Below are 12,816 nucleotides of genomic sequence, written 5' to 3' on the forward strand. Positions count from 1 at the left end.
AAACAGTGATACAAAACAGGATGATAAAAGCTTCAAACTCCACTTATATACAATTCAATGTGTTGGAAAGTCAGCAGATGCCGAATGACCTATCTGGCATTTAGGATTTAAACGTTGCATACGATCAACATGAACATCTTGTTTTGTCACTTCCCTTCTCCATCTGTTCACTGCTAATGGGGCATTATTATTATTATTATTATTATTATTATAATTATTATTATTACTTATGATATTCATCATTATTTTTTATCATTATTAATGACTTATACCATTATTTGATACATTTTTGTCTACTTTAGCTGTTGGTCCTACATAGGAAGAACGACTGCCTTAAACCAAACAATTTCCATAGGCACAGGTTGTGATGGGGTGAGTTCTAAACGACAGGTTCCCCTTATGGAAACATTCCTAGTTCGTATATAACTTGGCACAATTATAGTACACATGTTCAATCTGTGAAGTAAATACGAATAGCTTTTTTTTAGACAGTGTCCTCTTATGGAGACGTTTCCTAATACTTATATGACTTTGTACAATAATACACTTTCTAAATGATATTGCATGCCTTAAAATTCAATTTCAGATAGGGACGATAGCTCATGAGATTGGTCACGTGCTTGGCTTCTGGCACGAGCAAAGCCGTATGGACAGGTCGAAGTTCATCCGGGTTTATTTAGATCACGTGAAATTCGAGAAGAAAAGTAACTTTAAAGACCGAAGCTGGCAGGTGATAACAAGCATGAATATACCGTACGATCCTGGATCCGCGCTGCATTATGGCGGAAAGGTAAGGAGAGTTTTTTTTTTAATGTATATGTAATGACACAGGACATTTCAGGATAATGCTAGAATGTCTCAATGTTCATCTGTTTGGTAAGCTGTCATACGACCTTAAGCTTTGCTTTTTTATCTGTAAAGATGGTTGATAGCTGTCCGATATGCAATAATGTTACTCAAGTGAGTTCATTTTTTGTTCGTTAAACATTGAAAATCTATTTTTATTTAAATTGTACTGCGTATGACTATTATTATACCATAATGGCAAAGGACATGTATATCAATAATTTTCAATCATTTACCATATTGCACCTGCATAAAATTTCTCGTTATGCATAAAAACACCTATCTTTTACTTTCGAAAACAGACTTTCCTTCCCTCTGAAGGTCAGTAGTAAGTGACGGTACACGTAATACACTACTATAAGCGAGTTGAAGGCGGTCTTTCTATGAGGAAATGACCTGCCAATTTTTAGGTTTTCCACGAACGCTGATATAATCGAGAAACGGGAAATAAAATTTTAAGTTCAAATGTAAAACTACCCCTTATCATAGAAAAATGTACTTTTTGTCTCTCGGTACTTGTTGCCCGAAAAGGAAAATAAGGAAAAACTTATCTTATTACCGAATAGGATTGTTTCCAATTTTAAAAGGGGAACGAGTAAAAACATAAAACACAACAAAACAAACATAAAATATGGGAATATATTTGATAAATATAAAACGAAAAACATTACATTTTTTAAAAGATGAACAGATCGAGAAATTGAAACATTGAAGATGTTTTAACACTCTTGCAATTGTGCTGAATTCAACAAGCCATGGTAACAAATAATTGTGCCAAAGATGAAAGGGCCCACACAACTGAAGCATTGAAAATATGTGATGCGCTTGTTTTTAATAAAGTCAACAAGGAAATGGAGGAATCTTTTATAATAATAATTGCTATCATTTTTACCTTGGGCGTTGTACATCGTGTATATCAAATAGCCATCCACACAGAAATATATGTTTTAAGTTGTACGATTGCTCTTCTACAATTGGTTCGTAAACTACATCGTCACTAACAACCGGGGGACGTGTATATTGAAATACCACACCAGGTTTAATATCAGTGTTTAGTGTTACTGTTTAGCCTACAGTGATAAAGGCTTTTTTTCGTTATTTTTGTCGTTTTCGTTTCTAACACTGTTAAGACGAAATAGATAAACTGTGTTCCAAAATTGGTTACTTTGTTTTGTTCCATGAAGGCTCGTTTTTATCGATATATAAAAATTTACACACACACACACACACACACACACACACACACACTGTATAATTAAATAAACTGAAAATAAGGCAGCACAGCCTGATATTAACATTAAGGCCAGTTGATAAAAAGAACATAAGATCATTCCGTCAGCTTGCTATACATGTACATATTGGCGAAGTTTTAAAAGAGGATAAAAAGGGTATATATTGTAACAGCTTGCTGGAATGTAGTTACTATAGAATTTATTGCGGAAATATTCAGTAGCAAAGGTAATTATATTTAGACATGAAAAGTAAGTATTAACATTTAATTTCCTGGTTCGAGAGAGTTATTAGAAACCATACGTATGTCGTTGGACTTGTGTTTGTCGCATATCAAGGATGTTTGACTTACATTTCAGAGAGAGGATGATGTATTGTGTGTTTACCCATTGTCTAGCTGTCGGACTTTCCTTGTCATAATGTCATTTAAATTTGATTATAGCAATTAAATAAACTTTGCTTACCTTTATAAGCAACGGCGCCTTGTTTTTTTTTTTTAGTTTCAAATCAATTCGATTTTAATCTTGACCATTGGTTACATTTTCAACCAATAAGAAACCCTGCCTTGGTCGTTGGTTTCCGTGTCTCATTCTACATCCGGAACTCGCCGTGGAACGTTGCGGTTGCTAGATAATAAACTATAATTAAATTTACTGAACTAATGGTCTGAGACAGTCACTTAGCACACATATTATTCCCCATGCAAATTGTTTAATATTTCAATGTCAATTTATCATACTGCTGTTCGCAGGATGTTTGTCGTTTCAGATTTTCTTGATTTCTTTCCACAATTCTAACTCACGAAGCGAACGTATTTCTGTTTTACAGAAGGATTTGTTTTTATGAGTTCAATTATACCCTCAGCAAAACTTCCTTCACTTAATAGGCAAATCTCTAATAGAGGAACAAAAGCATTGTATATGTCCCTTTTTCTTTTCAGTATTTCAATACTGACGGCCAGTTTACGATCAAAACGATAGACCCATTTCAACAGAAAGTGATCGGTCAAAGACAAGACCTCTCCTTTTATGACGTCAAACTTGCCAACCTGGCTTACTGTAACGGTAGGTAGATGTAGATGCAAATGCACAAAACAAAACAAATCATGACCCAAGAATCATGACCTCTTGTCGTAGCCAATCACAGTTTGAACGGTTCACATTTCTACATATTTGCCAATGCTAGTTTGATTTTTGGTATTAATGTAAATTCTATCTATACATTGCTTCTTTGACGGTGCATGTCTAAACATATGCTAGGTATGTTTTGTCCAAAAGTTCACTTCCATTAAAGAAAGACGTGACACAATATGAATAGTGAATGTTTTAACACACTTTGATTTATACACCACAAATAGCACATAACGGTCAATGGCCATTTTCTAGTAACGGACAGAACCATAGATGGCGCCAAGTGCAATAGAGACGGGTACACGGACCCCAAGAGGCCAACGCAGTGCAGGTGTCCTGATGGGTTTGGTGGAAAAACATGCAATACAGTTGCACCGTCCGCTGCCGGTGAGTATATTAAACCTATAGTATAGTAACTCAACAAAGGGACCTGTTTAATATAATAACTGGATGCGGCATTGTCGTTTTTTCAATGTGCTATGTATGAGAAATGTGACTTTAGGGAATAAAATAATGGGAAGTCGTCTAACGGCGTTAAATGTGCTGCAGATTCTGGAGGAGACTCTAAGGGATTTTTACCAGTGGTAAAAATTGTCTGACTTTATCATCAGGTATTATGAAAGGTGTTAAAACAACATGAATGTCCTGCTATTGCAAAGGATTTAATTAACAATTTACCGAAAACGCAGCTGAAGTTATATGACGGCAATATATGACGGCACGATGTAGTGTGTCGTCACAAACAAATTACTATCGTGCTGACATATTTTCATTTCTTAGTAGATTGTGGTATGGGGGATTTGACGTCGGAAAGAGGCTACATATCATACTACAAACATGCAGGATTGCCACCGAATCAGAAAAACTCATGTAATTGGTTCATCAGGGTAAGATTTCATCGATTTTAATCCGTTGATAATCGTATATATTTTATACTGAGTTAATTGAAACTGGTCTAAGTAGTGTTTGAGTATGCAATGCACATTTCTGTGTTATAATTTTACATTATTTATTTATTTATTTGCTTATTTATTTATTTAAGTTTGCCAGAGTCATAATGCATGCATTATATTTGGATTGATTAACATTAGCATACGACTGTAATAAGCAACAAGCTTGTCCTTTAAGCACCCCGCACACGGTAAGCAATTGGCGCGCGCCACTTGCGCTGAGCAAGATGCTCGGGCTCCTCAGCTCCCCGCAAACGCTGCGCTCTTTGCTCAGCAGAGGTGCCTCCCGGCCTGCCCCTAGCGGACGCACTGTGAACTGTGGGATCATGTGTTTAAGGAAACATTACATTTTGTTGTTTTTTCTGATAGTAATGGATAATGATGACCACGTTAATCAATCAGACTAACTATAACTGTGTACATTTTTGTTGACTTCGCTGGGGGCTGCCATTTTTGTTTGTTTCCGGCTACTGGCACATGCGCATTGTTAGCATGGCGTGAGCAATCGGCGCTTGCACCCCGCACACGCTGAGACATTTGCCTCAAGAGACCAAAAAAATCAAACACTTGAGAAATTTTGCTCAGCCACGCGTGAGGCAAAAATCTCACCAAAATACCCCCGCACACGATGAGAAAACGGCGCAGCGCAAGTGGCGCGCGCCAAATGCTCACCGTGTGCGGGCCCCTTTATTTGAATGTTATATGAATGAAAATACAAATATAATATACAATGAGTTCTGTCAAAACTGAGCGTGACGCCAGCCCAGCATTTGCTGGGAAAAACGCACGTACTATGACACGCAATTGCATTAACGATAACTGAAATAGAGCAAAAATTGGATCTGTTACTGGATCTTACTTGAAACGAGTAACACTACGTTTCCACCTCACAAAGTCTTCCTCAGTTGAACTAAGTCCGGTGACCGGTGTCACGTGGTGACAGTCTCTTTCTCTACTTAAGTTAAAAAACAACAAGTGAATCATACCATTCAATTTGATAACTGTTTTAATGATAAATAAATCAAAGCATCAATTCCGCTCCAGGTTCCCCGAGGTAAGATCATCGTCCTGGAGATCCTCACTCTGGACATCACGTGGGACCAGGAGAAGTGGCTGTGTCAAGACTACGTGGAGGTCAGGTACAGGGCTCACCTCTCCGAGACCGGGGGAAGGTACGTGGACTCTTGTTTTTACTCAATACCACAATGTCCATTCTAAGATTGTATTGGGTAAAATCCCCAGTTTTACTGTATTCTACTTAACGCCAAGAGGAGTTATAATAATCTCTTAATCTGTTTGCATTCGTCTTAAATCCCCGCAGAGTTGGACTGGTCTGCTTGGAACAATGGTGTCATTGGGAATGGGCCTATCCTTGCTGGATATCTCATTCTGAATGCGACCGGTGTAACGAAACTGAGGGTCCGTGAAACAGAAAGTCCGCCCTCCATTTAGTTACAATGGTTAGGGTTAGCCTGACCTAGGTAGGTCAAAATCTAGGGTGAGCTTACCTGTACAAGTGAATGGGAGGCGGACTCTCTGTCATGGGGGACTCTCTGTCACGTTACACATGTGTCTAAAAAACCATCATCATCATCAACATTAACATCAAGTATGACGTAACTTGTATAAAACTAAATGAATGTCTATTATGAAATGATATATGTTACAATACCACGTACCATACAGGACTTTTCTCTGTGTAGGTTCTGCGGGACGACCCTGCCCAGTACTCCTGTATACTCATACACCAATGAAATGTTGATATTATTCCGCACATTCAAAGGCGGTGGATACGGGTTTACAGCAAGATACCGAACTGGTGAGTACAAATGAGCTTTGCCAGTGATAGAGTAAATGAAAGAGAAAAGCGTCGCGCTGGTTGGGTTAAAAGGAGATAAATTATTTAAATATGTATCACAGTTTAAGGTGATTGCGATAGTTTTGCCCCGTCAAAGATAACTGGTGAATAGCAACCCGAGGATCTCAACTAACACATTTAATAGAATGTGTTGATAGGGATAAAAATATATGTACACCAGGTATAAGTACTTATTTGGAGATATTATCTTATAATTAGTCTTAAACATGTTGTTTTTCAGAGTCATGTGGGGGTTGCGCAGATCCAATACGAGAAGAGCAGCACGCATGTTATAGGAAAGAAACAGAACAGTGCCAAGAATCGTGGGAGGAGGAGGAATATTTGAAATGCTCTTCGTTCTTCGGCAATGTGGGAGAGCCGTGTGGTCTACGGTAAATAATAATAATAATAATAATAATAATAATAATAATAATAATAATAATAATAGACATGATGATAATGATGTTTGTTCAGTCTAATAAATATGTCCGATTGGATAAAACCCAAAATGGTCTGAGCGTGTTATAAAAAATATTCCATTTAAAAGATTTAAAAGATTATAGCAATTTATATGTAATTGTAAAAGGGACGTTCAATGTGCTTGTCTCATTACAAAAAGTAATTTTGTAGAGTTCAAATATGGATTGAGGTAATATTGTGAACGGTCATTGTATTCGCTACACCTTGATAATTAAAAGAAAAAATGTGAAATGTCCCGGAAAATTGAAGTTTGCCATTTAAAAGTCTAAACCTCAGCGTCTTCCTTCAAGCACAGAAACGTCCAAGTACATGTGTTACGGTAAATACCAAAAGCTGGCCGATGATAAAGAATGTTTGACAATTACGTTCTGTTAGTTACAAAGTTGGTTTTGTATTTTCAAGGCATGTGCGAAAGCAACGAAACATGACGTGTCACGTGGACAGACCATACTGTTGCCAGGGATTTGCTCTTGAGAATAATAAGTGTGTTGGTGAGTAAAGATTTGTATTTTGACATAAGTTTAACAAATGCTAACAAATATTTAAAGAAGCGGAATTGTAAATGAATAAATATAAAAGTATCACGAGATCGAGTGTTTTGAATTATTTGGCTATACACGTAATATACGAGAAAATGATTAAGCATAACATGGCTGGGTTTGAGCCGAGAACAACTCAATTTGAAGTTGTAATTGGATGCGCAACTATTTGGTGCCTCAGTTAATTTCAAGTGTAGCTCTCTAAATCTTTCTATCAATCTAATAGCTAGCTGTCAAGCAAGGTAGCTGGCTAGCAGTCTGTCTGTCTATCCTCTCATCCCTACGCCTATCTTTTACAGCTGTAAGACCTGCTCGCGCTATACAAGACAGTCCAAGCGAGAATTACGGCGCCGTTACCATGCCAACAATGTCTTTACGACAGTCAACACCGAAACTTGGCGGGAGTTTTGAGTCTTCGGACGAAAGAACCACGTGGCCGTGGAGTGGGTGGTCGGAGTGGGTCTGCTCTAAGCCGTCTTGTGGCTGCGGGACGGCTACGCGCACGCGCACTTGTCTACAGCCGGGTCACAGGAGTTGTGGGTAAGTAGCAAACTGGTTAATACATTTACAGCAGAATGTTTTGCATCACTGAATTTATGGTAGCATTTGAGTGCAATATTTAAAAAATGCTACCTAAAACGGTCTGTATAACGGCTTTGGAATGTATAATGCAATTCAAAATTATACGACAGTATACATGTAGATGTACATGTACACTCATATTTCTTAAATAGCATTAAGAAATGTTTATCGTTCAATTTCATTTAAGTCGATTGAATTATATTTCTTTTTTTAAATAAAGCTGACATTGTATCAGATGAAATAATATAAGCAGTGAAAACACTAATGTGATTGTTTGGTTAACTTTTCATCATATAATCTTTCCAGTGGACAACACAGTCAGACGGAGAGGCGAGCCTGTAGTAACAGACCATGTTATTGCTCTGTAAAAGCTCCCACTTACTATCCTTGTCCAGGGACCCATTACTTCGGTAGGACTAACATGTGTGTAGGGTAAGTATCAAAAGACCAAAATTATCATACAATGTTTCATGAAAATTATGATTATAGTTCCAATGTCATATGCCTAAAAGTTTTTTTTTTAATTTTATTTTTCATTTTATTATTAGTATTATTATTTTCTTTTGTTTTTAATGCAAGGATGTCGTATTATTGGTTGATTGCGGAAATATATAAGAACCAAAAATAATTATTACTTTTTTACTACTGTACTTCTACTGCATTTAAATTGTTCATAAAATTATGATGATACATAGTCTGTGTTGTTTCCTGTCACTGATTAACATCAAAAAGTTTTTAATTGCCACTTTTTCCATTAAATCATGGAACTGTAAATGGCAAATAACTTTGAAAGTTTGCAATGTATACAATGTATATTTATTTAATATTCCTTTTTGTTTTTAGAAGATTGAAATTGTTTCAGTATTGTTATTTTAAACTCACTATGAAAAACAAATCATTTTGGACTCACAATAATAACAGTTATTCTTTATTATTTCCCAGCTATACCACCCAGAAGAAGGTGTGTCCGCAGGCAGAGCAACAGTGTTGCCCTGGTCAATCACAGATCGGTTCCGTGTGTTCTCCGTGGAAGTAGGCGGAGCAATAGATGTCACCGTTACCAATCACAGCGTAGTACGTTGTTTTCTCCGTAGAGGAAGCATTAGGGGTGGAAGCCTTGGCACCCTATCTAGTTGATGCTCATTATTTATTATCCCCGGGCAATGAGATAAGAAAATCAGGTGACACTATGCTCGTCCAACCTGAAGTGACAATGTGTCCGAGGATTTAACCGTTAGAATTTCTTAAGAAGAAAAGAAGAGAAATGTCAATATAAGTGACAAATCATGCCACGATGCGACACCGCACGGCCATGTGCATGGCGTCATTTTCCGAGGAAGTCTTATCCGTAAATGGCAGAGGAAATAGGGGCAAGAGATGGACAAGGCAAAGACATTTGAATAACGGAAGTGAACAGTTTTGAACCTTTGGAAGTTCAAAGTTCACATCCTGTGTGTTCTTCATAATGATTACACATACTTAGGTGTACCGTTGTTCATAAGAGCAGAGTTGACCACTCCAAGAACAGCACTTCTTCACCAAGATAAGAGTCTAACATGTTAGCCGCAATCCTCCAGAGGACAAAGGGAGCGGTTGTTCATTAATTTGACTCATGTATCTTTTGAATATTTAAGTATTAGCGCCAGAATCACTGTGATTTTGTTGTGTCACATTTCCAAGAATCTGGACACACACCTCGCCCACCGAACGTTCTCTATTCTGGTTGGCTATTTCCAAGCGCGGTTGGGTCGCGTTGTTCTAAAAAATGTACAAGCTTTCATAAGTAAAGAGTACAATTGAATAATGTCCTAAGAGTACTATTCTAAATCATATCTGGGTAAGTTAGAGATGTGTCTCGGGGCGTGCGATTTGTTAAAAATCAGTCCTAAAATAAATTATAAGGTATGTGAAACGCATAAGCTGTTAGGGAATCTGATATGCGGGATTAACTTGTAGCTACATTACGTCATGTTTACGTCATGATGACATCACAACAGCAACATGACGTCCTAATTATCCTACATACCCGTGTGACTCAAAATTAAAAAGTATTGGACTTGTTTAATCACGGAAAATTACACATATCATTAATGGCAGAACTGTGTCAACGTGTCGGGCAGACGTATTTTTGAATCATTGACTGGCAATCTTAAAGGGATTATCATCCAGATAAGTTTTAAGTGAAATAGAAAAGTGCGTTCTCCTGATTATTTAATATCATGCGTTATTTATATGAATTAAAATGTGTGGTTAAAAGACGTTGTATTTGTGCATTAAAAGAAATGAAGGTGAATCAGGAATTTTTTTATTGTAAGTTATTTAAAGCTCGTGTATGAAGATCACGTTTGTTTTTATTGAGGCCTATACAAGGGGCGATTTCATCATTTAAGTTTGCAAGACATGAAAAAAGGAGTGCGGGGTAAAAGTTTCCTGGTGAACAAAATAAATTTGCAGATGGGCAACTTCTTAATAATGTATTCCACATAGAAATACGTTTTTGGAGTTAAGTTTGCATTGTCTTCGTTTGTGAGAAAAAACATCAGATTGTTTATACCGATTATACAGACTATACGTATCTTAGTCCGAGTTTCAATTCCGATGTTAACCATTTTCTTTATATTCAGACCCCCATAATCATACGCTTATAAGGCTATGACATCAAGCAGCGTTTTGGTTCAAGTTTGCAGGGCCAACTGCAAATGATGCTTTCATCACCAAGGTTCATGAGGTCAAACGTGTTAGTGGCGTGGCAAATTTGAACGCACGCCGTTGAGGGCAAGAGCCCGATACACGTGCGCACATGGGGAGCTGAAAATGAAGACCTTGGCTTGTACTGGGCTTGGATTTAAGAGTAATTTTATCGGATGTTAGGACGGGTTGATGACGTTTATGGTCTTTCATTACATGCGTCATGCCTTTGTTGTTATAGGAAATTGATGTCTTACAGAATTACGAAAAGCGGAAGCTTTTGAAGTTAAAGGCGAATATGTGCAATAAGTGTAATATAATCCAACTGAAAAAAAAAACAGTAATAACTTCCACCAAAAATTCTGCTTTGTTAAAAAGTTACAATGTTGTTAACCATGACATTCTATGTGAAAATTTCAAATGTTATTGTTAATGTTATATTGTACTCAAATTATTTTATTTAATTAAGTGACAAGTTTATGTCTCAGTAAGTACTTGCAAATGTGAAATGATCAAAGCATTTATTGATTAAGTCTCTCTCTTTATTATTTAATTGGATAGTGTAAATATTTATAAAGTGTATATAAGATTCCACGCGAGAGATGAATAAACAACTTTGTTTAATGTTTCTTCTTCAATTGCGACGTCTTTGTGAAATGCTTACCCTGAAAGAAAAAGACAGAGAAAGGAAAATGGAAGAAATAAAATGAAAAAAAGAGAAAAACTGACTAAAATTTAGAAATAGTAAAATTGGAATTTTTATGATTTAACTGTGGATTAATCTGCCCGGTTTCATTAATGCTGGATAGCGCTGTCCAAGAGAAAGTTCAGTAGTCTGCAAGGTGCCCCTCTGTATCGTTCAAACCATTTCCAAAATTGCAAATGTTAATTATGTTTATAAATATGGAAGACCGTTAACCACATTAAATGTGCCAATATTTCTTTATCCGTAATTAAAAGCATAACTCTTCGTTGTCTTTGCGGGACAATACGGAATAATTTATACCTTCTGAACCAATAGGAAAGGTCCTGCAGAACGCCCCCTACTGGCTGATTTGACCCTGACCTCTCTGACTGCACTGTATCGTCTGCTGGGCGATATTCACTAGCACTCACCTGACGCACTGCATTGTGTTCTGTTTGGGATCCTTGCTGGTGTGTATGTGTGTGTTGGGGGGAGGGGAGGGGATGGTTTTCCTTGATCAATGATGGACTTATATCTGCAGTCTCATCTAATAATATCCCTTGGTTAGTTTTTCCTAAATCAGAATAAATGACGACATGGTTGAAACAGTGCTACAGCAACAATTATTTTCTTTCTTTTTTTTTTCTCACCTGTCTAGTCGCAGTCGTTTGAATCCCGTGTTGGCATTACCCATTACGTCCCGTTTTTTTATTTCTATAGGGAGTGTTTAATTTATATAAATATGTAGTCAGAAAAGAAATAAGACGCAAAATGGGATCCCATTCAGGCTATCGGTCTACGTAGGCTACACCGATCCAACTGTTTTTATTCTCTTAAACGCCAGGTGGAGGCTTGTTATTCTGTTAAAATAATTCCATTCAGTGATAGTCATTGCTGAGTAGGATCGATCTACGTTGATTGATGGGAATGGACCCTAATCAGGGGCGGATCCAGAGATATTTTCTGACAGTCTTCCAAATTATCTTTGTTGATCCAGCCGTCATTTCTGTCCGTCTTCCGACAGAAAAAGTTAGATGCCGGTCATTGTTAACTTGAAAGTCTGAAGCCCCCGTCACACTTATTCGGAATCAGCAGGAGGAATCACATTAGAGGAATATTCGAACTGGCAAGTGACTTAAAGCCCCCGTCAAACCATTTCGAAATCAGTAGGAATCAAGCCGGAATTACTAAATTTAAAAATTCGTACCATATTCGGGAGGGAATTTCAAATTATCATAAAATATTACGGCTTTGTAAGAATGCCTCTGGAATACTAAGAATGCACATTGAACCCGCCTGGAATGATTCTTGCACATTCAAGGTATATTACCTCTCAAATGCAGCTCAAATGTAGTTGGAAAACTGTAGGGATATTGCGATAAATTTCCTCTTGCAATGCACTTCGAAAGTTTTTGACATGACAAAAACATTCGAGCCGGCCACAAGAATAGGTAAAAATATTTGGAATGCACTCGGAATTTTTATAATGTTTTTAGAATGCTCTTCGAATATCCTGGAATGCACAAATAATTGTATTTCAGACGCCATTCTTAATCATTCCGCCTCTAGTGTGACGGGGGTTTTATATCACGCCAGAATGTTTCGAATGTGCCTCGGATGAGCTGAAATATTAATGTTGCCAGCAATCGAACTACACTAGTGCGCGGTTCAAAGTATATTCTAAATATTCTTACTGCCTTCTTACAGCATCAGAAATATTCCTAGTTTTCCAACTACATTCGAACTTCTTTTGAGAGCTACACAGTCGAAAATGCACTCATCATTCCAGGCGAATTCAAGCGCATTCTGAGTATTCCAACGGCACTCT

At 37.3% G+C, this 12,816-nt stretch overlaps 1 protein-coding gene across 3 annotated transcripts in view; it reads left to right on the top strand.

The window, feature by feature from the left end:
• The window catches only part of LOC106179625 (zinc metalloproteinase nas-37), a 37,106-nt gene extending 26,165 nt beyond the window's left edge, over window positions 1–10,941 (top strand). For 2 of the 3 annotated variants that reach the window (XM_087019199.1, XM_087019200.1), the window contains 12 exons: window positions 303–372; window positions 587–790; window positions 3,017–3,140; window positions 3,462–3,593; window positions 3,987–4,093; window positions 5,201–5,328; window positions 5,860–5,975; window positions 6,256–6,406; window positions 6,897–6,985; window positions 7,333–7,573; window positions 7,922–8,047; window positions 8,558–10,941. In XM_087019199.1, the coding sequence (XP_086875325.1) occupies window positions 303–372; window positions 587–790; window positions 3,017–3,140; window positions 3,462–3,593; window positions 3,987–4,093; window positions 5,201–5,328; window positions 5,860–5,975; window positions 6,256–6,406; window positions 6,897–6,985; window positions 7,333–7,573; window positions 7,922–8,047; window positions 8,558–8,651 (1,582 nt within the window). In that variant the 3' untranslated portion in view covers window positions 8,652–10,941. The remainder of the gene's footprint in view (window positions 1–302; window positions 373–586; window positions 791–3,016; window positions 3,141–3,461; window positions 3,594–3,986; window positions 4,094–5,200; window positions 5,329–5,859; window positions 5,976–6,255; window positions 6,407–6,896; window positions 6,986–7,332; window positions 7,574–7,921; window positions 8,048–8,557) is intronic. The other variant, XM_087019201.1, reaches the window with a different exon arrangement.
• The last annotated feature ends 1,875 nt before the right edge of the window (window positions 10,942–12,816 follow it).

Source organism: Lingula anatina, chromosome 8 (genome assembly GCF_051362555.1).
Source record: "Lingula anatina isolate TDL-2025a chromosome 8, LinAna3.0, whole genome shotgun sequence".
NCBI classification, from domain to species: domain Eukaryota; kingdom Metazoa; phylum Brachiopoda; class Lingulata; order Lingulida; family Lingulidae; genus Lingula; species Lingula anatina.